At 42.3% G+C, this 25,678-nt stretch overlaps 2 protein-coding genes across 4 annotated transcripts in view; both read left to right on the top strand.

The window, feature by feature from the left end:
- LOC110976142 (uncharacterized) overlaps positions 1–16,254 on the top strand; it is a 72,871-nt gene extending 56,617 nt beyond the window's left edge. Inside the window, exons 8-15 of the mRNA XM_022229186.2 lie at positions 3,453–3,620; positions 5,099–5,959; positions 6,353–6,487; positions 8,413–8,535; positions 9,273–9,452; positions 10,202–10,388; positions 11,676–11,917; positions 12,286–16,254. Of these exons, the coding sequence (XP_022084878.2) occupies positions 3,453–3,620; positions 5,099–5,959; positions 6,353–6,487; positions 8,413–8,535; positions 9,273–9,452; positions 10,202–10,388; positions 11,676–11,917; positions 12,286–12,653 (2,264 nt within the window). The 3' untranslated portion in view covers positions 12,654–16,254. The remainder of the gene's footprint in view (positions 1–3,452; positions 3,621–5,098; positions 5,960–6,352; positions 6,488–8,412; positions 8,536–9,272; positions 9,453–10,201; positions 10,389–11,675; positions 11,918–12,285) is intronic.
- Positions 16,255–17,383: 1,129 nt separating this feature from the next.
- Positions 17,384–25,678, top strand: part of LOC110976116 (relaxin receptor 1-like) — a 73,792-nt gene continuing 65,497 nt past the window's right edge. For 2 of the 3 annotated variants that reach the window (XM_087133014.1, XM_087133012.1), the window contains exons 1-2: positions 17,384–17,682; positions 22,560–23,199. The gene's annotated coding sequence lies outside the window, so the exon portion shown is untranslated. The remainder of the gene's footprint in view (positions 17,683–22,559; positions 23,200–25,678) is intronic. The other variant, XM_022229133.2, reaches the window with a different exon arrangement.

Raw genomic sequence — 25,678 nt, forward strand, 5'->3', positions numbered from 1 at the left:
TTACCGTTTGGCGAGGTCACAGCAATTATTCATATGAAGCTTGTGTCACCATTGCAGAAGCATTGCTGATTATAATTATTATCATTTTTTTCCCCCGGCGGCTGTGCACAGGTTACACAGTTTCGTCAGGCTGGGGCATTTTACACCATGCCGCTTGAGCACCAGTTTAAAAATAGCGCCAGTGAAAACTTGCCACCCGATGCGGTCCCTGAAGGCGCGATAGAGTTTAGTGTATGGGCCAACCTGCTTGACTAATCCGTCTACATAGTTTTTTCCTGGCCTGCATCGATGGTATACCGTTTTTAGGCTCAGTCGGAGTGGCACGCTGTGCTAGGTATGGTTCCCGACCCAGGATCTCCATGTAAAACGATAGCAAGCAGAAATAATAATAATACACCGCCAATGCGTCTTTTTACGCTTTTTAATCACATTTTGTTCAATATCTGCTCGCTGGTTATCCTTAGTAGTACTAGTTACTAACAGTTAGACAACGTGTCGATTTCATTTTTGATTCTGAATAATTTTTAATATATATTTTTTATTCTGAAACAAATCCAGCCCGTCCGTTCACCCGTGCTTCCAAGTCTTCAGAAAATAGGGAATGTTTACAATTTCGAATTTTTTTAATCAACCAACAAACAGAGCTCAGTGAATGTTGGCCATCTAGAGAAAAACTGTAACAAAACCTTGAAGAAAAGTAGCCGCTCTGGTCAATGTACACGTGTAAAAAAAAAGGAACAAGGTACTGAAGATAGGAGGCACAAAAGGCATGGCCGTCACTTTTTTTTTCCGAAGCTGTCTCGATTCTCGGTAGTAAAATCATGCCGAAGGGGACGAATCCTCCAGATTGCATTCCAAAGATGCTGACCTGACCTGACTTGCTTGCAGTTGTGGAAAGATTCATGAACATGATGTTAAGATGCCGCCACATTTGAGTACATTTCGAGCCCCCCATTTAGATGCAGTTGTTTGTGCATAAAGGCGTCAATGAGAGGTAATAAATACTGGGAAGGAATGCCATGACTGATGCCAATAACCGGGGGTAGAAGGGGAGACAGATGACTCTGGTGTAACATCCTCCTGGTTGTATGCTGAGGACATTCTATATTCCAATTTATTAGGAACAGATATGGACAGCTTTCAGAATGCACTAACACTGAATCTTTGAACCAGATTCTGCTCTTCAGAATCCAACTCGAGTGACGCGTCGCCTCCCTGGCGAGTGTCTCTGATGCAAGCAGTACACAACTGTTGACTTAATGATGTCTAGCTGTGACAAGTTCATAACTCTGTTTGGTAGGAAGGGGATACTGTCCTGTGAATGAACAACGAAGTGTAAGGCAGAAATCAGCGTTCTCTGTATTTCTTTTTATGACGCCTATTTTTTTTTATGATGCTGGAACATAAATTAGGGGATTCAAGGTAAGTTACATGGTGGTCCGAGTAAGGGACAAAGCCTGTATTGGTCTGAATTATGTAGACACGGCCGTTCCTCGTTGGAGTTATGCTTAATATCCTGTTTTTAATCTACGAATTTCATGGTAGATTTTTACCCTTGGTAAATGTGACTAAGCCCGGAATATCAATGATTTGAACAGCACAAGACGTTCAGATATGTGTATTTTTTGGTTCAGTTATATGCACATCTTTGTCAAATTTTGATAAAGAACTTCGGTGCCAACGTGGTGCACTTTCTCATCTGAGCATATTTTTCAGTATAATTAACCTGTGTCGGCGAAATTTAATTTGATTGCTCTTTATAAATAATGAACGACATTATTTTTCCTGTTATGTCGAAGCTGTAACATTTAATTACCCTAATCTCGAAAGCCGTATAATCCCTGCTCAAGATTATCGGGGAAAGCCCAGCAGCAACAGGTTTGCTGGACTCGGGGACTTGTGTTGCAATGCAAGCATCACGTGAATCACCCCTTCGTATGGTGTTGTAGGCGTAATACGAAGGGTCGATTAGATTTCCCTGAACGCTACTGCTAGCTAAGCTGAGGCTAATTGCATTTACCGGTACCGTACCAGTGCACGGCACGTATTTTGCGCTCTAGGCACGCGCTGCGAATGACATGGTATATGTGCGGCTGTCGAAAAAAAAAGGATTTAATAGAATCTTTATAAGCTATCAAACACCAATGTACCCTTACTTGCATTGTTCATGTATCCTAACGTGACGTGGCCCATTTTGTCTTTGGTGGCTTGTTAGAGCAACATTTTTACCTCCAATTTCGCATAAGTAAAATTTCATCCAGTTCTCAACATTGCCGTTCATAAATCTGGAATTAACGTGCCCGCTTCTAAGCCTACTGAAATTCTCTTTTGGCCCGATTTTCAGATTTTATTTCCGAAGTACACATTAGACTCTTGAAATGTGCCCCCAAATGGGAAAATAATCTCCTTACGAACAAAGGGTCTTGGTAACAGTTCATAAGGAATGTCGAGGGAAACGTCAAAGTGCGTCACGTTAGGAGATGCCACCAAATAAAAAATGAAGATTGACAGGCAACCACATGCAAATTTGCATCTGAGAAGGAGGCTCCTGATTCAAACGGTGGTCTAACTTGTCAATAGTCATGGGCCTCTCTTTGGGAAGGGACTTTGGCTACTAATGAAACTCAACACTTCTTCTTGTGCTGAGGCTGAACCAGCTAAACAAGTAAAGAGAGTTGTTTTTATTATTTCAAGTTTGAACGTCACCTCATGTTTGTCCTTTTCCTTAATTGCACACATGACATTTATCTGTCCGTCTTGAAATTTAGACTAATTAGGTTAAGTTGTGTTCAAATCATCACTTTGACCTGGTTTTTGGATCTGTTGGTGGTTGTTTCCGGCCTTGTTTTTTTCTGCAAAGGATGATGCCAATTAAACTTTGTAGATTGATTTTAAATGGAGGATAATCGAATTAACATGCCACCCATTATATCCTTTCAGCATTACAACCGTGAGGGCGTTCCAACTTCTTGTCATGTCACAATATGCATCTTAAGACGATGGAGTGAGAGAAAAATGAGAAAAGTTGGGTCATTTGCAAATTGCACATGTGCTGTAGATTCTTACGAAGCTGTTTTAGGGACGTGGTTGAAAAATTCTTTCCTCCATGAGCTAACCCGTATACCTACGACTTATAAGTTGCTTGTACGACTTAAATCGTATTTACGAAAAATATTTCCTACCTGCGACGTATCTCCTTTGTTAGATAATATGATACGCGCGACGTAGTCGTACGTACGACATAATTTGTCCTATGTACGAATTAGCTTTAAGGAAGAGATATTTTTTACCATGTTCCTAATACAGGTTGGAAGATTCTTTACCTTACTCATAAAAAAAATGCTCCCGTTTGTTCTGAGCTGTGTGCTTCTGGGCGGCTCAACACTTATTCCCAAGTTTTTGTTTCAAAGTACAAAGACATTTCTTCGCTCTTTTTTCACACATTCATTCAGATCCAAGGACGTGTGTCAACGACCCTTGCTACCCCAGTGTGACCTGCACGGACCGGAACATCAACCCAAACAGCATCGAGTACATCCCGGACGGCTCGGGATTGATTACGCTGTTCAACTGTGGTCCTTGCCCCGAAGGGTTTATCGGAGACGGTGTCACGTGTCAAAGTAAATTCAAGACCAATGCCTGTAGCCTATGCTAAATTTATTATTGTTTGTGTTATGTTGTTGACGCGGTTGAGTTGAGTCGTCATTTGGGGGACCCGTCATTGTTGCTGAGGTTTATTACGATTTGGGCTTGTTGTCGTCGCAAGCACCTCTTTATTACCAAACGAAGCAACGTTGAACTTCCAAGACGACAGTGCTTACTTATAAAAGTCGTGTTTGAAAAAAGAGCGCCTAAAAGAGAACTAGGAAAGTCACTCCTACTAACGAAGAGTTCATTACACTCATTCAAGGCTTGTTTGTAAACAGCGCCTCGTCTCAAGCCCAGTTTGGGGATTGCCCTGCAGGTCAGGCCGTCTCCCTGTTAATACTTGATGCAGTGGTCTTTCTTTCTGTCGTCCTGTTGCCTGTCTATCAGTGTGGTGTCATCCTTTTTTTGGCCCGTCATAGCGCTGGCGCTCTGCGCTCACAAATTGTTTGTGTTGGAGAATCCAAAAAGTTCCCCCTTTCCTAATACAGGTACAGTACATACACTTTCTTTTAATCTTGGTAACAAAATATTTATGCAGGAATGTGACCGTTAAACATCGTTAGTTTTATTTTGGAAAAAACAAAAACACATCCGTTTTGATGAGACCAAGATACCACTCAAGCAGTCATCGGTTATCCTGGAATATACCTTTCGCACTCGAGTTCATTGGTGTCGGACAATGATTGGGTATCCACCTACCACCCTGTCAGCACTCTGTACTTTCTAACCTAATGCGAGTGCGTTTGTATCTTTCTTATCTTCATTTCAGTCTGTCAGTCGGTCGATTGGTTGGTCAGAGGGTCAGTAAGTGTTTTTGCCTGTTCTCCGTTGAAAGGGGCTGTGCATTGAAAACATTTTTGTTGGAATCCTTGAAATACAGCTTATCGCCCTTTTTATTTCATTTTTCCCTTGCTTGCAGTTTAGCGAAGGTATATCAGAGCATTTTGGCTTTTATACCAAGCATCTAAATGCTGGTACAGTACTTGAGGCGAAAGCCAACGCAAAGTGATTTTGTGAGTGTCACATCAAAGGGTTGCGTAGGGAATTCCCAGCAACTGAAAAAACAAAATCAGCTTGTAACGACAAATTGTTGGCTCCACCTACGCATTCGCCTGCAGTATCAATCGGCCTTTAAAGTGACACGTAGCGACATAACTGTCACTCAAATGGCAAGATGCGGCATGAGCAACGCCGAATGTTCTAAGGTGTTGCCAGATTCTTCATACCCTTCTGCGATACGATAGGATTTAATCCCTCATTTGTTTTAGAAACCCTGTGTTGGTTTTTGATGTTCTCATTTTTTCCGAAGGAAGTAAAGAAACATTGTAGAAAGAACGAAAGATGTTAAACGGGTACATATCGTAAGAAATTTCGGACGAGATAACAGTTTTTGAAACCTGTAGAAGACATCTGACGGTAGTTTTTTTTTTTTTTTTGGCTTTGTCCACAGAATTACCACCACAAGTTATTGTGCTGACAACAAGTGCACCAACTCCTCAAGAGAAGATTTTGTCTACAACGCAGCCTACAACGAAAATTATGCTTACCACCACCACACCGACAACAGTGCCACCAACAACAAGTTTAGCGACTACAGCACCGCCAACCACAACGGTAACAACGACGGCACCACCTACGACCACAGTTACAACAACATTGCCGCCCACGACCACGGTTACAACAGCGGTTACGACCACATCAACAGCGCCACCAACTACTGTCACCACCACAAATCCTCCCACAACAACTACGAAACCTACAACAACAAAGAAGACAACTTCTGGACGTGAGGACTTGCCTCAGAGAGAGCAGCCGCCCGTCAGCGTCTCCACAACCGCCCGCATGAAGAATCCCAAAACAACCAAGCCGACCCCGGCTATCACGACGCAACTCACAACCACTGCAACAACCACAGTCACAACAACGCCTCCCACCACACCTCCCACCACGCCTCCTACCACGACTCCCCAAACGACAACGCCTCCTACAACCACTCCCCCGACAACAACTCAGCCCACAACGACGGTACCAACGACCACGACGGAACCACCGACCACCACGCCCCCACTGCCGGCGGTCTTGATTACTACGGTGGACAAAGACGCCGCCAAGGCCATCTTACCGGAGGTGGGAATCCGGTTAATGATACCCGGAGAAACTGAAAATGCAACTAGGCTACTCGAAAACGGAACCACGGGCGTGGATGGCACGCTGAAGATCATTATCCCAGAGGACACACCTGTTATCATCACTGCCAGACGGGAAGGCTTCCTGGACACCTCCTATGTTTACAGATTCAAACCAGAACAAAGTAAGTACCTTTGGTTAGGACACATACTCCTCTCCTGTCCTAAACATTGCTCTGTATTTACTGGGCTGTGAACTTCCGTATTGTCAGAATTCGTAATGTGGGTGCGTCTGAACCATAGCACTTGCGATGTGTATTGGAATGTAGCACAGCACCCCCAACGCCTTATTATATTATTCAGAAGTTCCTGCTACGCACTAACCCCGATGTTTTCTATGGACGTATTAACGACTGATCACTTGTAAAGAGTGGTAACATTTCCCAAATGCGCCACGTCGTCGGACTTGTTGTACATAAAAACGAAGGAAACCAGACTATTTTTCAATGTGTAGACTAAGTACTGCAGCACCACTTTCAGAATTGTACTGACATCATTCCCTCAAAATATATCTGTAGAAAACATCTTGACGATTGAGATGAGCCAACCGGAAGCGCAGAGGGCGTGGTCATGGAAGTCAGGCTACTACAAGCGATTCACGTATGGCGACCAACATGACGTCGCCAAGCAGTACCGGGTTGAAATAGCGCCAGGTTGGTATTTAACTCCTTTCTGGACCTCAGATCTTTCTTATCAGACTCAACGTGACTCGGTGTTGAGTTATCAATTTAGCCTTAGTCAGATGTTCCCTGAGGGTAGGCTGAATAATAAGTCTTGTTTTTAAACTTTTAGAATAAGACATTTTAGGGGCAAATTCATGTTTCAGCCAAACGGGCGTACCTAGCTTTTCTTTTCGAGGTGCATGTAACTAATGTGAGGAGTCATTGTGGATGCTATCGCTGGCTTGCACGCTGTGCAGGCAGTAGCATACATGTCAGGCCTTCTCCCCGTCTATCCGACAACGGCTAGGCCTTGGCAGGTGCGCGCAGATTCATAGCGCTGGTGATTGAGATGTTCGCTGTATCACCTGCCAGGCGACTTCTCATGTCTCACCGGGCATAACGTGCAACTTCATTTGCGGCGGGATTGGAAAGGAGGACGGAAAACAGCATCAGCCGTAGGACCGAAGTGTTAAGGGTACATACCGAATGGCTTCGACCTCAGCATGCAGCGAGATTATCCTGTGCTTGTGACCATGATCAAGCCTGTTCGTTTATTGCTTTTCTATGTCGGCCCCAAAACACTGGTACTGAAAGTGAGAAGGCAGTAACTGCCATTGTTTTGGTCAAATGCGATACGAAGGATTTACGGCTGAAGCCCAGTGTAGATCGCTCGAGAAAAATGCTGCGAAAAGGAAAAGAATCCATCGTCCGCCAATCTCCAAGAACTATCTTTAATTTTATGTAAAGCTCAATTTTGTTCAACGTGGCAAGAGTAAACAGTATTTTTACAGCATTCTTGTGAGCAGAGAAATTAATTCTCAAACGAAATTAAGGAAACCGTACAAATCAAAATGTTGGTCAACATGGAATGAAACAACCAGAACCGTAATGATTCCTTTTGTTTGGGCAATATCTCTGTTTATTTAGGGAAACTTGGCCTCCTTAAAGCCACAAACTTTCTCATTTGATTAGAGCGGTTCATATATCGCAAAAGCAAATATGAACGTTTGAGTGCTGCAAGTTCTTCAAAGTTGAACACATTCAACCTCAGCCGTGAATGTTGGGATAGGCGAAATTCCCCTCACTTAAGTCTCGTTCCCTTGAAGTACGAACCGGCTCTAAGGCGTCAGAGGCGCCTGACATTTTTCTCACACTCCGCTGTGACTAATGTTGCCAATGTTGGCAGATGGGAAGGAAGAGCGCCCAGCCGGGGCTCAGCAGTATCTGCCTATCTCATTTCTCAGCGTGCCATTAGAGGTTTCCTGAAATAACGGCCGGGGGGTCAGGGATGGTGGGTCTCAAATTCGGCGGTGCCACACCACTTTACGAACTTGGCGATAAGGATCAGTGCGCAAGTGTCAAGGTCATAACGGAACCCGCAGATGTCATCAGCTGCAGTATTCCGCACTAATTCGTTTAGTTGGAAGTCTGAAGACTCCCCTGGAGAGTCCTATGGTATGAATCCTTGCACATGACTTTCAGCTTCTCTTTTTCTTGTACTACGAGGCTGGACGATGGTGTCTGTGTTCAGTTGCTCGTTTTCCGGAACGGTCCCATTGTGTTTAGGGAAACTTCAGTCGACGCTGCGTTAGCGCACACAGCGACCTGTTGGGAGGTATAGATAAGTGACCAGAGATGTTTCCAATTACTATCAATCAAGGCAAAAGAAATCTTCTTGCACGCGTCCCATATCCGCTTTTAATCCTATTATCGATTGGAACTTTAAGTGAAAGGATATATCTCTTTGGTCCAATGCGGTGTTTACCTCTGGTTTTATATCAATTGTCTCCATATAGAAGCATGTTGTGTACTGCCTTACACTCCTATATTTTACTTCTACGTATATTATAGTCATAAATTGTGTTTTCTAGTCTTAGCTTTCATCCCTTCCCCCGTCTCTCTGTGTCTCCTCACAGGTGCCCTTGATGTTATCGAGGGGGCTGAGGTCACAATGCGATTTTCACCTGTGGACATGGCGGACAAGGAACGAGCTGCCCACGTGCCCGAACTGATCGCTGCGGTGCGCAACAAAAACGGAGGTAAAATATTCAAATGTGTGCACTTCTCTGAAAACAGCTGACGCGTATTAACTAAACGGAACATCTCATGCTCTTGGTGAGAAATAATGGAATAAATATGTGCTTGGCCGGTCAGACCGGCTCAGGAGAATGGACGCGACTTATGCCCAAGCCGCACAAATGTTAGTTTAAGACCGACGAAGTACATATTTATTCCCATTCTTAGATACCATTTTAGTCAGTGACTCAAAGAAATGAATGTATATGATACATTTCGAAGGATTTTGTTCAAGAATTTTTCTTTCATTTCCCCGACTGCCCCCGACCATATAATGGTATATTCCTTATGCAAGTAGTCCATAAGAATCTCCATATATGGACTTTGCGCGCGCGTGGCGAGCCGCGTGCAGACAGACTATTGATCAATTGGAATCGATTACACTGTGTAGTATCCAGGTGCCAGCGCGTGGTTTACGCAGCGGGCATTATCAAATGTTAATACACGGTCACATGGCACGTTGTTGAATAGGGAAATTGTCTGAGGTACTTGTGAATAATGCATGGTTTAATAAACACACCTAGTGCATTATTGTGCAGTGCCGATGTGGTACCTTTTCGCCCATCAGTACAAGATCTCAGTATTCAGAGAATGGGAGGCCTTATATGGTTCATTTAGTGGTTAGAGTAGAATATCATGTCAAGTCCAATACGTTTGTGCTGGTAATCCTCAACTCTTTTGTGCCTTTTTAAACTTGAAGGGTATGACATGGAGGGCTTAGAGGTGTACGCCATGGTTGAAGCGTCGATCGTTGAGACTCACACCAATAATCCGGTAGGCGTTCTTTTGCCAGTCATGATTGAGATCCCTCTGCCGGAAGATTTGACTGACGCACGGCACGGACAGCAGATCGACGCCTGGTACTTCAAGGCAGAAACAGGTACTCAGAAGTGTGTCGACAGTCAAAGGTCTCTGCTGTCTCAGTCTAACCGTATAAGAATTTTATAAATCGGCATCTTGAAATTTTACGGAGAACAGATGGGGTGCCATGCAGGTCCCTTGTGGTTAAAATAAGTCGGCATGGCAGAGCAGATGAGATCGATAACTGGTCATACTGTTGTCCTACCTTTCCATGCAGGAAGGAACAATGGACTGCTTTGTAGCAAGAGATAGCATTCATATCAGCTTGTACAAATTAAGCAGATTTTCCCCCAATTTTCTCGGTGCCTATCGAGTTACAGGTCAGAGACCTTTAGGGTTGACGCGAATGGCCAACTCACTCACTCAAAGCTGCCAGGCGCCCTCCTTGCTGGAAAAAAAAGTCTGATCGAGAGATCCTCCAGAACGGAATGTTGTCAGGATGCTGCAAACTGTCCCCGGTGATCCCTGAGGTTTGGCTTCACCGTTGACCTCGAGAGGAAGCCTTGGCTACGTTCAGATCATTCCCACTGTGGGTTATCAGGCTATATTTAATCCATGACTACACCTCTGTTCATTTTGCTGAGAGATTCCATGACATATCAATTCCCTATTTGATTTTGCTCGAAGTGACGATCCCACATCAGACCCACATGAGTCGTCACAAATTACCGCCTGTATAATTAACCATTTTGACAGTTCCCCTCCAACGTGTTTCCTCGACATTTTCTTCTCACTCTTACTTCTCTCTTGATCTCGTACCTTTCTCAGGTGTGTGGATGAAGGCAGGCAAGGGACAGGTGGAGTATTACCGGGGAGGGGTGATGATCTGGCGGTACGGGGCGCGCCACTTCACCTGGTGGGCCGTTGGCCGGACCTTCCCGGAGACCAACTGTGTGGTTGTCAGCACCTGCTCCGACTCGGCTTGCAACGAGCCTATCCCCGATGTTCCAGTCAGGTAAAGGAGAAAAAAACAACAAAACCAAGCGAACAATCGAACCTGCGCTTGATCACATTAATTCCTCCATTATTCTGCTACTTTTCATTCCTTTCAAACTCCAGTACATGCACCACACGAAGGCGAAACTTAATAGGTCAAGCATTTTGTTGGGACAAATACATCTTAAATGCCTTTCTGATATAGCCAAGAGAACAAGAAGCAATATCACGAAACGGATTGAATTTTATGAGATGCTCGCAATAACGACCCTCGAGACATTGAAGAGCTTCAAGAACTGCTGTTGGGCTGTGCATGACTGTGGTCAGGTGTGCTGACCCCAAACCTTGTAGGATTACGCACAGGCTACCTCTTGAGTTCCTGCCTAGATATCTGGGCACCCCATCTAGGACTATTTTCTGCCCACCCTGCCGGGAGAAGTTTCGATTCCCAGTTTTGGGCCGGGGCACACCTTCCGTTTACCCGTTGCCAATAGTGACCATATCCCAGAGGAACGCTCCAGTTCCACCGTGACAAGGCGGTTAATTACTACCAGAGTCGTGCCATGCGACACGTATAACCTGTAGTTGTCAGACTGGCGTGTGCTACAGGAAAAGAAAGATTTAGACGATTACCCAAGTAATGTATTTGATCCCACCAAGATCGAGTTTTTCAAGTATTCTATCAATCAATCAACTGGCTTATGGCCAAAAGCTCATGTCATTTGTATTGCTTCTCTACCAATCACTCCATTTATTCCACGGTCTGTGACGCTAACTGCAGTTGATCTAATTGAAAACTGAAAAACTGAAGTAGTTCTCCCAAATGGCTGTGGGATTTAGTTCGTAGTTGCTCAATATATCTAGGTAAGATGTTAATATAGCTCTTACTCATTCCAGCAGTTTCTTGGGAGTGAGGATTTCTTTGCATATTAAGAAAGTTCCCCATTCAAGCCTGTAACCGTTATTCCAACAGGGCTGCATTTGATAGACTATCCGCTGTCATGGATGTCTTTTTACGCTATTCATGTGAGAGAAACCATTCATCTGGCAGTCTATAGTCCTTTCCCATGCAAGCTTCTGTCACTGTTGATGCGTTTTAAGATATCGACGTTTGGAGACTTGGATTAAATCGTAAACTCAAAGAAAATTGCACGGACTTTTGAAGGTTATTTGACAGACAGAGAGATTGCCTCTTAACAGAAGCATTCTGAAGCGTGCCGAGACTTAAACGCTCAGTGTGATTCATTCTGCTGTCAAATATTTTCCAGAAAGTAATTATTCTCTGACTTGTTGCCAATCTCTCCAGGCTAACGGGGGTGGATTTCTTCTTCACCTCCTCGAAAGTCACGGACGAGAATGGCCGGACCTGCTTCCACTTCAAGCGGCAAGGCCAGGTCCGGATTGACTCGCCCTGCATCGAGCGAGTCAAGTACTCCCAGGGCCGGGGCAAACCGTCCATGTGCCCAGCAGACATGAGCATTGAGGTCATCCAAACGCAAGCCAGTAACACCATTGATAGCTGCGCATCGGTGCGACTTGTAACACACCGTAAGCTGAAGCTCTTTACAATGTCCTTCAATATGTGATGTGGGGAAAAATACATTTCATAATTATGTGCTCTGCAGAAAATATTGACACTTCGTACATAAAGGGTAAATGAACTGTGACATGCATATGGAGGAAAGTAAGCCATCATTGGAAAACTATACTGACATTTCCTCTGGACATCTGCCTTGCATCTATTTGTATTTAGAAGATCATCTGCAATAAGATGAGGTGAAAAAAGAGGCTATACGGTGTGTCTGTATGCCGCAGCAGGGAGGTCCAACAGCGAGATTGTGATTTTGTCTTTGACTTGCCCAGTAGAGTGGAGTTTTCAGTGATCTGAAAATACGTTGAATGATTTGGTTTTCCAGGGGGCGCCAAAACCACTTGTGAGGACCCAGGGTCTCCACTGGGTGCCATCGTGTTGGGCAGCGACTACACTTACGGCGGTCAGGTCACCTACTACTGCGGCCCGTCGTCCTACATGGTCGGCGCCCCGCGGCGGGTCTGCCTAGACTGCGGCCAGTGGGGTGGCTCCAACCCCACTTGCGAGTTCCTCAACGTCGGGGAGAGGCTCAACTACGAGTACCCATCCGAGAAGCCGTTCTCCCAGGCCGCCCAGGCCGCCACCACCACCGAGGTGACCACCAAAACTGTCCAGCCAAACCGAGGTAGGACCAGGAAGAGAAAGAGGAGGAGACGACTGAGAACCAGGAGATCAGTGACGCGTTCACTGTGAGGTTAAATGGTTTTGTAGATTCTAGTATAACGTAGACTCAGTCGTCAAGGCACTCTTCCTCACCATTGGAATGTTCAGAAAGCTGATTTAGGGTGGTTTCCAATACTTGGCTTTGTTTCGTCTCTTTGTTTGCCTGTTTGTAAATCCACACACTTTGAAATTGCTAGCTCAATGGGTAGTTGCCACTGGAACATCAGACCGTATGTCGTAGACCCAACAACGAAAGTACTGGAGTATCACGAAGCCTTAGCCGGAACGAAGCTATGTACTGGAGAAAAAAACTCTCCAGTTTTGATTTATTTGGCTACAGCGCCCTCTGAGCGAAGTGTCAAGAAAGACACAAACCAGAAACAGTCAATCTTTGCGAAGTAAAGTTTGGGCCAGTGAGAATGAGTTACGTGGAGCTCTTATAGGGGTGAAGAGAAAATGACGCTTGGTCTTGGCGACTGAGTCTTCACTAATAGATTTCATTGTGGTAAGAGTGAGATGCGAAACTGCCATCATTCGAAGCTGATATGCAGATGAGAGACTACGAGATTTCACCACATTGCCAAGACACCAACTGAAGTGTATATACAATCATGAAGCAACTACTACCTGTCTTACCTGCTTCAAAATGGAATATCTACTTTTTTTCTAATTTGAATTGAAGGAACAGCGAAAATATCAAGGTGACAACAGGGCACATTGGGACTTAGAGGTAACTGAAAATAATACGTATATCCTGTTCGAAGCCCTATGATTTGGCGTTGAACTCCAGTGTGCTGTGCGTCCAACTCAATTTGACGGGGTTTTGACGTTACCTGTTGGCATTGGTTGTGGTATATGTAAGTCCAACAATTTTGAAGTACATGTACGGTCGTTGTACATTAGTTTATATAATATTGTCACCAATATCATATACTTTAGCTTCCTCCCTAACAACGCGTCATATCCCATACATTTTCGATAATTCAAGCCCCTTAGAGTGTTTTAATGGATTGGGCGCTTCACTTCTGTGATACCTTTATCTGTTCTCTCTAATTTATAACAGAGAATGGCAATTCATATTTTCTCTGCACAATTCTCTTAGTCTTGAGCTTATTTAATTTTTTGTGATGCGGCTATATTTATGATATTTTAAAGATTTAGGAGCTATATAAAGCAATTGCTCTTTTAGTTTAATGACAAACTTTCACTGCCCATTTGACAGGTTCTAAAGACCGTCAACTTTTTTCAATAATTTGTTTTGCTTTTTTTATAAGTCCTATATTTTCCTCGTAAATGTGGCATTTCGTTCCATTTGTGGTCTTATTTTGCTAGTTTAGTAAATTTTGTTTTATGTTGCACTGTTATAAATATAATGTGTAAATTATGCCGTTTCTTGTCATCGTAACATGTTAAACTGTTTTGATGTAATGCTGCTTATTTATTTAACTGTTACTCATAATGACAACTGTTATCCTGTTTTGCTTGTTGCTTTCTGATGCACTTTATTATTTCCTAACCTGGAGTCCCAAACTCCTGCAAGATGCCTTCAAAGATACGAAACTAACCTGTGGCATGTGAATAACGCTCTAAGTACCGCTCAAGCACCATCTTACATCCTTCCCTACACCTGCCATCAATGTCCTGTCTTTAGACGGGTTTTCTTTGTTTTTGGTCTTCTTGGCGTAATCCCCGTCGTAGCTTTTCATTCTGAGAGCCAGGCCCTCTATCAACACTAGCGGCAAACTAGTACATTGCATATACGCGTGGGCTGTTATCATTCATTCATCGTTTTGAGTAAAGCTGTGCGTGGTTAGTATGTTGATAACTGAACTATTACATTTGAATCTATCAAAATACCATAGCTTGCCCTTACACTCTTTTTATTTAGCCCAATCATGCTAAAGGAGCAGCACTGCTTGGCGAAGATCCGTGTTGAACGAACCCTGAGCAATATTAACAATGTATTTCCTTTTATCCGTTTCCTAAAAGTGTTGTTCAAAAACAAATGCTATAAGCAGACAATGTGCATTTTCCCCTCTCACACTCACAAGTAGACTACACGTTTTCATTTTCCTCGCAAAAGTCATTTAAAACTCGATTAATAGGCCTACACTGTACAAAAAAATGGTCTAACAGTGTTGAGCATTTTTATTTGCCCAACCTTGGTTAAATTTACCTCATTTGTTGGTTAACTTCCATCACTGTTTGTCAAACATTGACCAACGATTTGGAAGAATTTGCCAAAGGTTGGGAGGTTCTTAATTACCAACAATGCGCAAAATATCGACGCCAAAATGACCAACCTTTGCACAGTGTACGTTTGCTGTTAATGGAGTTTCTGTCTAGCACAACATTGCAGGTTCAGAGTGCCGGTGGATTTAGATTTAGATTGGTGTGTTTAATAAAAAGAGGAACCTGTTTGGACCCACATTTGATGCTATATTTGGGAAAATTTGTCCTCGGGTGGGCACTCCTCTGTCAGCATTCTGTAGATTAATAATTTGATGTGCTTGTCAGAATCAGGTTGAATGTGTATTTCAATGGTGCACTCTGAAATTTCATGTGGAATATAGCCTACCGTATTTGATTAGTAATTATTTTATAATTGTCTCTATGTATGATCATTGTTAAATGACTAAAAAAAATCTTTCGCCGTATATTACCTCAAATATAAGCTTTAATATGATTATGAATTTAACCCCTTTTTAAGACTGTTGGACGAAAAGATTTTTCTGAATAGTCAAGTTTTTAGACTTCCTGTAATCATTGTAAGTCTTTTAACTCCGTATTGTAGTTTTATCTTTTATGCCTGTTTTGCAATTATATCATCACTGTCACGAAATTTTAGGATAATCAATGAAACACTAAGAAAAGAAAAACTGGAATGATAAGATGAAAGTCTTAGATATGACCATATCAGGATAACAGGGAAGCTTGTTAAATGTGTAGCTGTTTTGTTCTTTATGCATCAAATGCATTTTAAATGTTACATTGAATTGAGACACTTGTAAAAACTGTAGATATCTTAAAGGAATATATGTTTATTATTAAGCACCATTTAATTGTTTCTGGTTTCCTAGTTTATGCGAGCTATGACAATGGCTCCATCATTATCGTTTTAATAGCTTAATATATCAGGATATTCCCACAAGATATGTTTGCTAATATCAAGATGTCTTTATATGTCACTGTAAAGAAGGAAGTGTTCTAAGATTATTTTCTCAGTAAAAAGTACCCGTAAAACACAGGAAATCTCCGTTACTGAAAACTTTGTGATTTCAGATAAGTCATTATGTTTTGTTTTACAAGATAACATCACAAATAAGCCATGCAGATGCACGGTTTTCCCTGTATCACTGTGATTAAGACTTGATCTAAATTTGCATGCTGACCCAGATTGCGAATATTTCACTTTCATCAAGCAGTTTGGCCACTCTACACGATTTTATGTTTCTTCACTGACGAACAAGGCGCACATCTTCCCAATTCGTAAACCTCACTTTGTTATAAAAACTGACCTGATATTGTTTTCACAAAAAAATGAAAACAAATAGTGTACATTACAACCTAGTGTACTTCAAAATAAGTGGACAAATAAACTTATATAAATCTTTTCAAATGTCAGATGAAATTTGCCTTCTTGTGTCTTGCTTTCCATACTGGTCATGTATAGAGCTGAGACCCAGAAATATTCAAATTATGCTGAGGACCTGTAAATCTTTCCTTTTGGTATATTTTAACTTCGGAAATAAACAGTTGTGAGGCGGAGGTTTTCTTCCACCCCTACACGTGTTTCAGCGTTTCCCCTTTTTTGTCACCCGTGACTTTGGTGCCCGATGGCGAATAACGTTCAAAGGCACGATTATTAATATACATGTATTGACATTTTGTTTCAGACAGCAGCCATCGTGGCGTTCTTCCTATTACTAGAAGCCATCCTGATCTTAATGCCGCTTGTGAACACTTCTCTCGTCTGTTGCCACATTAATATTGACTGTCTGCTTTGCGTACAAGCACGTGTCCATTCCGTCTGATAGGAAAACTGAAGCTGCATGAGACATAATACCTTGTTGGATTCTTGCTGTAAAGAACGGACAAGAATTCCAGGGCGCCATGGCGTACAAGAGAATGACAAGTGTGTGCTGCTTGCAACACAGAGCTTGGTTTCTTGAATTTCCTAACTATTAATTTTGTTGCCCAAATTGAAATTGAGCACAACATTATAGCAAGGGTATGCCCTAGCCGCAGGGTGCTATAACTGCAGAAATAAAACCAGTTGCAGATGTTTAACCCAAGGCGCTTTACGTCCGTTTCCATAGCTTCGTAATGATGAATAATAAGACGCACTCCCCCCTTAACAAAGTCACCCTAACACGCCCTTCTCAAACAGGAAAACTTCATTATTAGCAACAGAGGGCGCTATAGCCAGGAAAGTTTTCTTTCGCTTTTCCTTCTGTCTTCCTTCTTTTCTTTCTTTGTTTATTTATTCATTTATTTATTCATATTTTCATTACATCGTTCTCAACGGAAACTACCAGCTGTAAACTGAAAACTCTTCACTGAAATCCTAGACACCAAAAAAACCAAGGTCAGACTTTAATGTTATTTTGGATCAACGTAGGGACAGGCGTCACACGCTGGGTTTTGTAAGTCCATGGTGGCTCAGCGCCGTAAACCTGAACATGCTCAGTAAAGTAGTCAATTCATACAAATTATCTCGAGAGGGCGCTCTGTGATTTTGGTAGCTAGGCAAAAGTAGAGCTAAAGCGTACAGGCAATATCTTTGAATGTGTAGGGATTCTCCATGTTTTCGGTACCGGTTTTGTCTTTTAGCTGCCGACAGCAACGCAGCTCGTGACTTAAGTTACAGACAAATACAGATGATTTGGACAAGGCAGATGTTTCAACACCCGTTTTGGATGTGTGAATCTGGTACCAGCTGGCGGTATGGCGGCCGTGGACCGTGCACGTGCACCCCAGCACCAAGGCTCTAATACTAGGTCTATCCCCACGGCCAGAAGCCTGTGCTGCCATACTCTTAGGATGTGAGGGAAGACAGGTAATGTTTAATAGTTCCGTGATCCATTAATAATTAGGGGAACCAAGAGCCGAATGAAGTGTAGGCTAGATCGCTGTGAAATGCTACAGTGCATTCCTATGTCGTACATAGTGTATCCGCTGCCGTTGTTCTGCACTGCACGTCTATGCACAAAGTCACACAGTAACTTCCCATTGGGGAGTCCATTGTTATAGAGTCCACTTTTTACACTACACAGAGACCTAGTCTGAAAGAATTGGCCAAGGATAGAATGTCTTTATTGTCCCTGACGACGAATTCCCCGCGCTCATTGCATTTTGTTGGCACGTTTGATAACAGTGCACCACTGTTTTTCAAGCCGGAGAAACACTGCACTCCTATACCATTTACAGTCAGTAAGTATATACGCCCTGTCTACAGTTAACAACAAGTCAAAAAGGATAGTCCTCAATTAGTTTCAGTTCTAACCTTATGGGTTACATTTCATAGCTGGAAGCAGTGACGCCGTATTAGGCCTGCTACAAATCGGTAAACCTTGCTATAGACGGGATCTGGATTATGACCCGTTATTTCGTTCAAATGCAGCTTTTTTTCAGTCAGTGCTCCATAAACACATTGCGTCATGCATTCGCCCTTTCTAACACCCTGCAAGAGGGGGGGGCGGGCGAAATGGCTAAACCGTGTGGAAATATTAAGGAAAGGTCAATCGAGATCAAGCTAGTTCAAACATGTTCAGCGCGTGTTCGGCCGCGCGGATTGGGCCGATTTTGGACGCTCGCATCGATGTTCTCGAATGACCCACGACACACTTCATTTAAAGAATGCAACCTTGATTCGCCGAACTGCCCCATTACATGATCCGTGCGCTATTATTCATGCTTAGAAATGTTGACAGATTTGTCAAGATAGACTAAATTTGATTCAGCTTCTTGATAGCGACCTAGACTGTCATGTCGTTTGGTCATACTTGCCTGAGCGATGCATTGGCGTCATTCACCGGCCTATACGTTGGGCGAACATAATCCCATGAAGAAGCAATCACATGTGTGAAAGATTGGTGTTTTATTTAAAGGATGACAGAAGTTTCTTTGGGCTTAGTCAAGGACGGATTATATAAAGCGCAATTGATCATGACGGCACTGTTCAGATAAGATTGTAATTTATTAATCATACTTGCCTTTTTTCTGGTATAATTATTTACAAGTAATGTGATATGGAAGGAAATAACGTAACTTCAATGCAAGGTGCCCGATTGTCAAAAGGACATTAGTGAACATATCCTACTTCTGTACATTCCCATACAAACAAGACGGATTAATTTCAATTTTATTTAATTCTTTCCATCACATTTTTCACCAGCGGTACTTCGATGCATCGCACTTGAAATAAATTTTAATGGTAGCTACAAAGCCGATAATCATGGTGGAGTAGACGGGGAAATGAGAAGATTAATGTAGCTGTGGGAAATCACAGAAAGTTAATTTAGAGGAAGGTCAGGTCTCAGGATAGTGACGTCTGTATCCAAAGCTCACGCAGGATAAGAATAGACCTATACGCTCTTCCCCCAACCTGTCCGTATTATCGGATAAATTCCCCACAAATGCCCAAGAGCTAGCAACGTGGAGCTCAAGCGAAAGTGGAGATTCGCAGATCTGACGAACCGGCGAATCGACCGTTCTGGTGATTTTCAGATTTTATCTCACGAACTGACGAATAGGTTTGATAGTTGTATTCAAACAAAGTATTGCCCCTAGAGCCAAAAATACACATTAGGAAATGATTTCAAAGACCACCTTTGTATCTTTTATACACAGAGATGAAAAGAGGGTTGAATTAGAAATAGAAAACGACTACGCAATAACTGCTTAACGGAAACGTGTTTTTTATCGAAAACGGTGATATATCATATTCGTTGGTTCGTAAGATCACCGTACTGCGCACGTTAGACACGGACCAGGCGCTTCAGGGAGCAAGCAGTTATTATTATGCTCATTGGAAGTGGTATGTAGCAAGGGAGAAATATCCAGATTTGTCCACCTGCAGACATGTTTCTTTCAAAAAAATGTCCTTAGACTCACTTCATGTGCATCTATTCAGTCTTCTTCAATGAATGAAAACTGTTGGAAATCCTTCTGGAGTTAATAATTACTTTAAAAATAACAAATATTTTCAAACATGTCCTCGATAAGTGAAGGCACTGTTGCTGTGATATGAATTACGGAGGACACATGTCCTCGATAAGTGAAGGCACTGTTGCTGTGATGTGAATTACGGAGGACACATGTCCTCGATAAGTGAAGGCACTGTTGCTGTGATATGAATTACGGAGGACACATGTCCTCGAGTAGTGAAGGCACTGTTGCTATGATATGAATTACGGAGGACACTGTTCAGCTTACATGTTTTTATAGTAAATTGTAGCAACTCAACATTTTCTGTATTTAATCGTTTCCGAGAAGATATTGCTCGCTAGCTTATTGCTGTGTACATGTACTTGCATAACAAAAAATGCCAAAGAAATGAATATTTAACAAAGCCAAATACAAGACATTCTAGAAGGTTTTTTGTGCACAAATTAATGCAACACCGATGTTCAATGCCTTGGTGTACATCACAGTTTTGCTCCTGAATATGCAAATTTGCATTAGCTTAATTAAACATCAAAAGGGCTAAAACGTACTGATAAAAGTAACAAAACAAAAATGAAAAATTAAATTAATTAATGCCAAACGTGCAATTACAAGGGTTGCAATAAAATAATTGTATTATACGATCCCTTTAGAACACATTTAATATAATAAAAAAATCCCTAGCACGGGGTTACGTGATACGTGCACTAAAGCTAAGGTCCCTCAGGCACATGTATGGCGTCAAAAACCACCACTATTTCCAAAGCGAAATACGGTTGTGCGCGTGCGCGACATTTTCTTCGTCGAGTCTGCCCTTTGTTGATGGAATGGACTAGACTAAAATGTTTCGAGGGGGTATCAAAAATGCATAAAAACATGAATAATCAGAGCTACTTCTCTGTTTACGTTCGATGTAACAGTGGTACTTAAACGGTTGTCGATTTTACCATGTTAACATGTCCTGTTGTGAGAGTGGCCTACCGAAGAGGTGGGGGATATTTTTTATTTCATGCGCTTTGTTATCGATTTCAAGGTGATTTTCCTGGGCTTCAAACTGATAGAAAATAAGTTTTCCCGAGGAAATGTCCAGTACGGTAAGGGTAAAAAAAGGCCCTTCGGCTCTTCATCACCATTGAGGGTGTGTTGACAGACCTAAAATATTTTCTCGCCCTGTGCAATGCAAATCAGACACATGCTACGCCAAGACCACACGTGCTACACGCTGTGGCAATGGACATTGCAGATTATTGCGCTACTGCTATTGCATATTCATGTCAGTCAAAAGTAAACAAATATTTATTAAACACTATATTATAACAGTATGCTTACAGTTAAGGAAAAGAATCCAGCACAGAAATGTTAAAGTGAGCGAGATGCTCGTAAAAAGTTTCTTTATTGACTATGTATGGATAAATATGTCTTTATAGATAAATAATATGTGCACTTAAAAATATAGCTTAACTTAATATATCTTTTCATAGTTTTTTTCAGTAATTCAATTTATTGAGGAAAAGAAAGGAAGCCCTGTAATTAACCAAAATATTTCTGTAATGTTGGGTAATTTAGATTTTGTTTTCCTCGTATAATGTGTTAATCACTCTATGATTGATGCTGGACTGTTTTTTTAAAGAGTTTTCTTTGCTTTCGTTGAGGGAGATATTGCATAAGGTCTGCGGTGCGGAGCTGTGTTCCATTGCCTTATATTATTTGAGATGAGAACGACACTGAACAGAGAACTGTAATTAAATCATTGAAGGGGGCTCGGCGCCGCTAGCCAGGAACAACAGAGCGGGCAATCCATTCACTTGCCCGTTATCCAAGCCATTCCGTATCGATACTAATCTAATGAGTAGTCGTGCTTGTCATATCCCTGCAGTCAAATTCAAGCTAATATCAGCAAAACGCTAACTTGAGAAAACTTGCTGTCTGCATTTACCAAGGGGCTGGACCAAACCCGCGTAATAGAGAGTGTAAAACGTCAGAGATGTGCCACTCTTCTTCGCCACAAGTATTGCATTTCGTTCGATATAAAAACACATGACTAAGAATTTAAAAAATTAGAGTCTTGCTCCGTTTGATACAAAATTGATGGCGTGTTGCCGTTCAGATTGTAAATTAAATTAATTGCTTTAGCTTGTAGTTTGACCATTCAGCATTGCCATGCCACGACTCTCTCCTTTCAATCTGACCCCATCACACGCACACAGGTAGATCCGGATCGCCTCTTCTTTCAGATTCTGGAACAGAGCACGAGTGTTTCACATTTGCCTGTGGTCGAGCTAAAATTAACCAAACAAATAGCACCTACAAACCTTTTTTTAATCGTAGGGCATGTTTTCAACGGTCTCTTCCTAGAACATAACCCTATGTTGACAAGAATTGATTAGCTTTTCTTCAATTGAATTAAAATTACAAAAAGAAATAACCAACAAAGACGTGGGAACAATCGGCACCATGCAATAATACGTACGAATTGTCGATATGTTTCAGGTGTAAATAAAGACAGACGAAGTCGAGGATGGTAATCACAAGAATTACCTCGCACATAGCTTACGGCGAATTTAGCGTACATCGTAACACAATGCTCTTTTTGTTCCCCTATTCATATTCCCTAGTAACTCTCCTGCATGTAGGTAGGAATTGATTTTTTTTCCTGTAGTTTTTGTCATAGCGTTAGGTTTTCAATAATTTAATTTGAACATCCACTTACACTCCGAGACAAAAAGTGATGTGCCCCTCGTGACCGATTTCCCCTTATTTTCTCTACAGCTTATATTTAGCCTTCCCCGCAGGGCGTCGTGATTTGAATTAATGATGGCCAATATCAGAGCGCCAGTGCATCTCGTCAAAGCGGCGGCCACAACCACGTCCACCGAGATCCCGTTGTCTTTCACGGAAAAAACACCGATCAACGATAAGTGTTCGCCACCCCCACTAACATGCAGCAGCAAGGGGCCCAGCAAGTCATTGGTCTTAACCATCGTCCATGCAACGCCCCTTGGAGCTTGCTGGATATACGAGAACGGTGACTGCTCTTGCCCGGCAAGCAAGACACTGTTTGGATGGAAGGCAATGCGCGAAGGACTCCACCAGCCGCGCCTTCATTTTGACGGTCGTACCAGTTCGCCATGGTCGCTCTGATGCAGGCGAGCATCCACAAACAGCACATGTTGGAACAGAATTCTAAACGAAACGACCCTGGGTGTTTGACTTTTCTGTGCAGTTCTACCAGATTTCCGTCTTCTGATCTTTCTAATTGGAGTGCTCTCCGTTGTGAAAACGAGCGACGCTGTGATAAAGGCTTCCAGCGATTTTTTCAGTCGAGTTTTACGAAGGAAAACATTTAACATAAATCGATTGCCAAGAAACAAACATGACAGCGTCAAGGGTCTTTCTACAGTAATTGAAGGTATGTTCAACTTTGATCTTTCACCTGTTTGTCTCCCCAGGTTTGTCGTTCATTTTCTTCAGCACACTGGTGCCCTTTGGCTCCTCTGTACCACTCACCCACCAACACGGCACATTTCATAATTCAGGAGTTGGTAAACAACAGTGACACGTGTTAGTATTCTAAACACTTCACGTTAGACCTAACAACACTCTCAGTAACACTCTTACAGCAGGGAATCGTCAGTACTGTTTTAAAGTATACTTTAACGTTTCGAACCCTGAATTATTCTGATGTTAAATATTGATTGCTCGTAAACGTGACTGGTTGATAACATTTTTCACAATATTAAATTTTCGTAGCGTTTTTAAAAACAGGTTTGAATTTCTCCTTGTTAATGGGTCGGTTTCATTGATGATATTTTGATATTGAAAGGTGGGAAAAATCGGAAAATTCCTATACTGGGGTTGCCTGCTGTTAAATATACTCCTCGTTTTGTCTTTTGTTTTCAAAAGGTTCAAAGAAAAGATGTGTGATTTTCTGCTACTTGGTGTGCAATTCATATGCAGGATAATCAGATTTCGGAGTTTGTTGGTAAATTATTTTGACTAGAGATTCGATCGAGGTCCGATTATAGTGCGGGCAAATTATTCCTAGCGTTTGCCGGACTCTTATTTCAAATTGATCGTCATGCTGGATATTATGCTACGTGTATTGCCTCTTTTCCTGCTTCGGCCAGTGGGATGGTTTCAAGCAAAGCCGTTACAGAAACCAGATGCATCGTCACCGACGGTTCATCTTGCCTGGGGGTTCGGCGTCTCTCGTGCGTCCATGCGAATGGCTGCACCAATACACAATTTGACATGTACCAGGCCCAACATGTACGAAAAAGGACACTTCACCGCCTAGGAATGAAAGCTGTTGATTTGGCCATTGTGCTATGCCGGCTTTTCATGTTAACGTAAGCCAGACTTAATGAACTGACACGTCACATGAAGAAAAAAAAATAAGAGAGCGTTCGGCTGCTTGAAATTTCAATGGGTGATTTCGAAGAATTTAATCCCAGGCGTAAAACCCGATACCTACCACATACGCCATGGAATACGAGCGGCAGTCCAAGCCAAGTTTAATCAAAATTTTAGCATGCAAACGTCTTGAGCACTCATTGCTGCTCCAGAGGGACGTCGACAGCGCTTTTCGATAAGCGTTACGAAATTAGTTCGTATGAAAAATGTCTCAAGTGACATTCCTTTCCATGGATGTACAACTCTGACTTCGTGATTTCATTTTTGAGGAATAAAAATGTGTCGCGGGGATGTGAGGACTTTGACGAAACAGGGGAATTGAAACCGCACCGCAGTGAAAACACGACAGGCACTCGTCGATGGCCTTGTGTGTTCCCCATGTTCTTGTCAGTCATACATCAGGGTGCATTAGCCACTATATGCAGCTCGACCTTTTCCACGATTTTATGACATTCTGCATAGAAGATCCCCCATTTTTTTCCCTGTGAATATTACATATGAACTAACGTGTGCGTTATGAGAAACGTGTTTATGACACTTTTTAAAACCAATATAGCAAAATGCCTGCAAGGTGGCAGTGTCTGTTTCCAGGTTTTTTCAGCATTTCTCCCATTGGAGTGGTCAAAAGCATTGACAGCATATTCAAAGTGTAATCTGAATGTATCGGAACACTTTTCCCTCTGGATATAACTCGGGGGCCTTTGCAATTCTCACGCGCGTGCAGTCTTGAGTTGTGTTCACACTTAACATATGATATGACAACAACAAGCGAGCGCAATGTACTTTGATGCGCAGTATCAAGATGTACCGTTTTCCCACAAGAACTATCATCGCTTCATTCCTTATCGGCCAGTCACAAGGCTTAGTTGGAGACATCATATGACTAAGTGTACTAAAGCATGGACGTGTATTTCGAAATCATCCCCTGAGTTCCGAACCCTTAGCAGGGTAAGTGAGAAGTTTGACGTGCACGATTTGGGACTATTAGGATAAATAAAGTAATAATATCGTAAGTTCTTGTACTTTAAAAATGTCTCAAAATTCCATACATGACCACTGAGTAAGAAAAGCTCATGTCGGGTGTTTTCTTACCAAGTGTTATTTGCTGGCAATAAACCAGCACTAAACTAAGCCATTCTCATTGCATAATTGGATCTGTAAACAAATAAGCTATATATTTTATGCATGATCCTGTGGGGGAACGTGCCAGTCAAACAGAAACCTTTTAAGTATCTGCTCCGTCACAGACATTCAAGGAACGTATTGGAAACGTGTGTAAGCTTCATTGTGCCCTTAGATCTTCAGAAACAGTTGTGCTCTGCCTGTCCCCCAGCGCAGAGATTCACTTTTTTTTTCAAATGTCAAAGGACACGTTTCAAATGTTTTTAACTATGTGTAATTTATTAACGCTGACAACTGCATCCGCCTGTGAATGTGTCGGCTTGTGAGCACCGAGTTAACAATCGAGGTTAAGC

This window comes from Acanthaster planci, linkage group LG02 (assembly GCF_054643075.1).
Source record: "Acanthaster planci isolate LZ-2023a linkage group LG02, COTS_SCS, whole genome shotgun sequence".
Taxonomy (NCBI): Eukaryota; Metazoa; Echinodermata; class Asteroidea; order Valvatida; family Acanthasteridae; genus Acanthaster; species Acanthaster planci.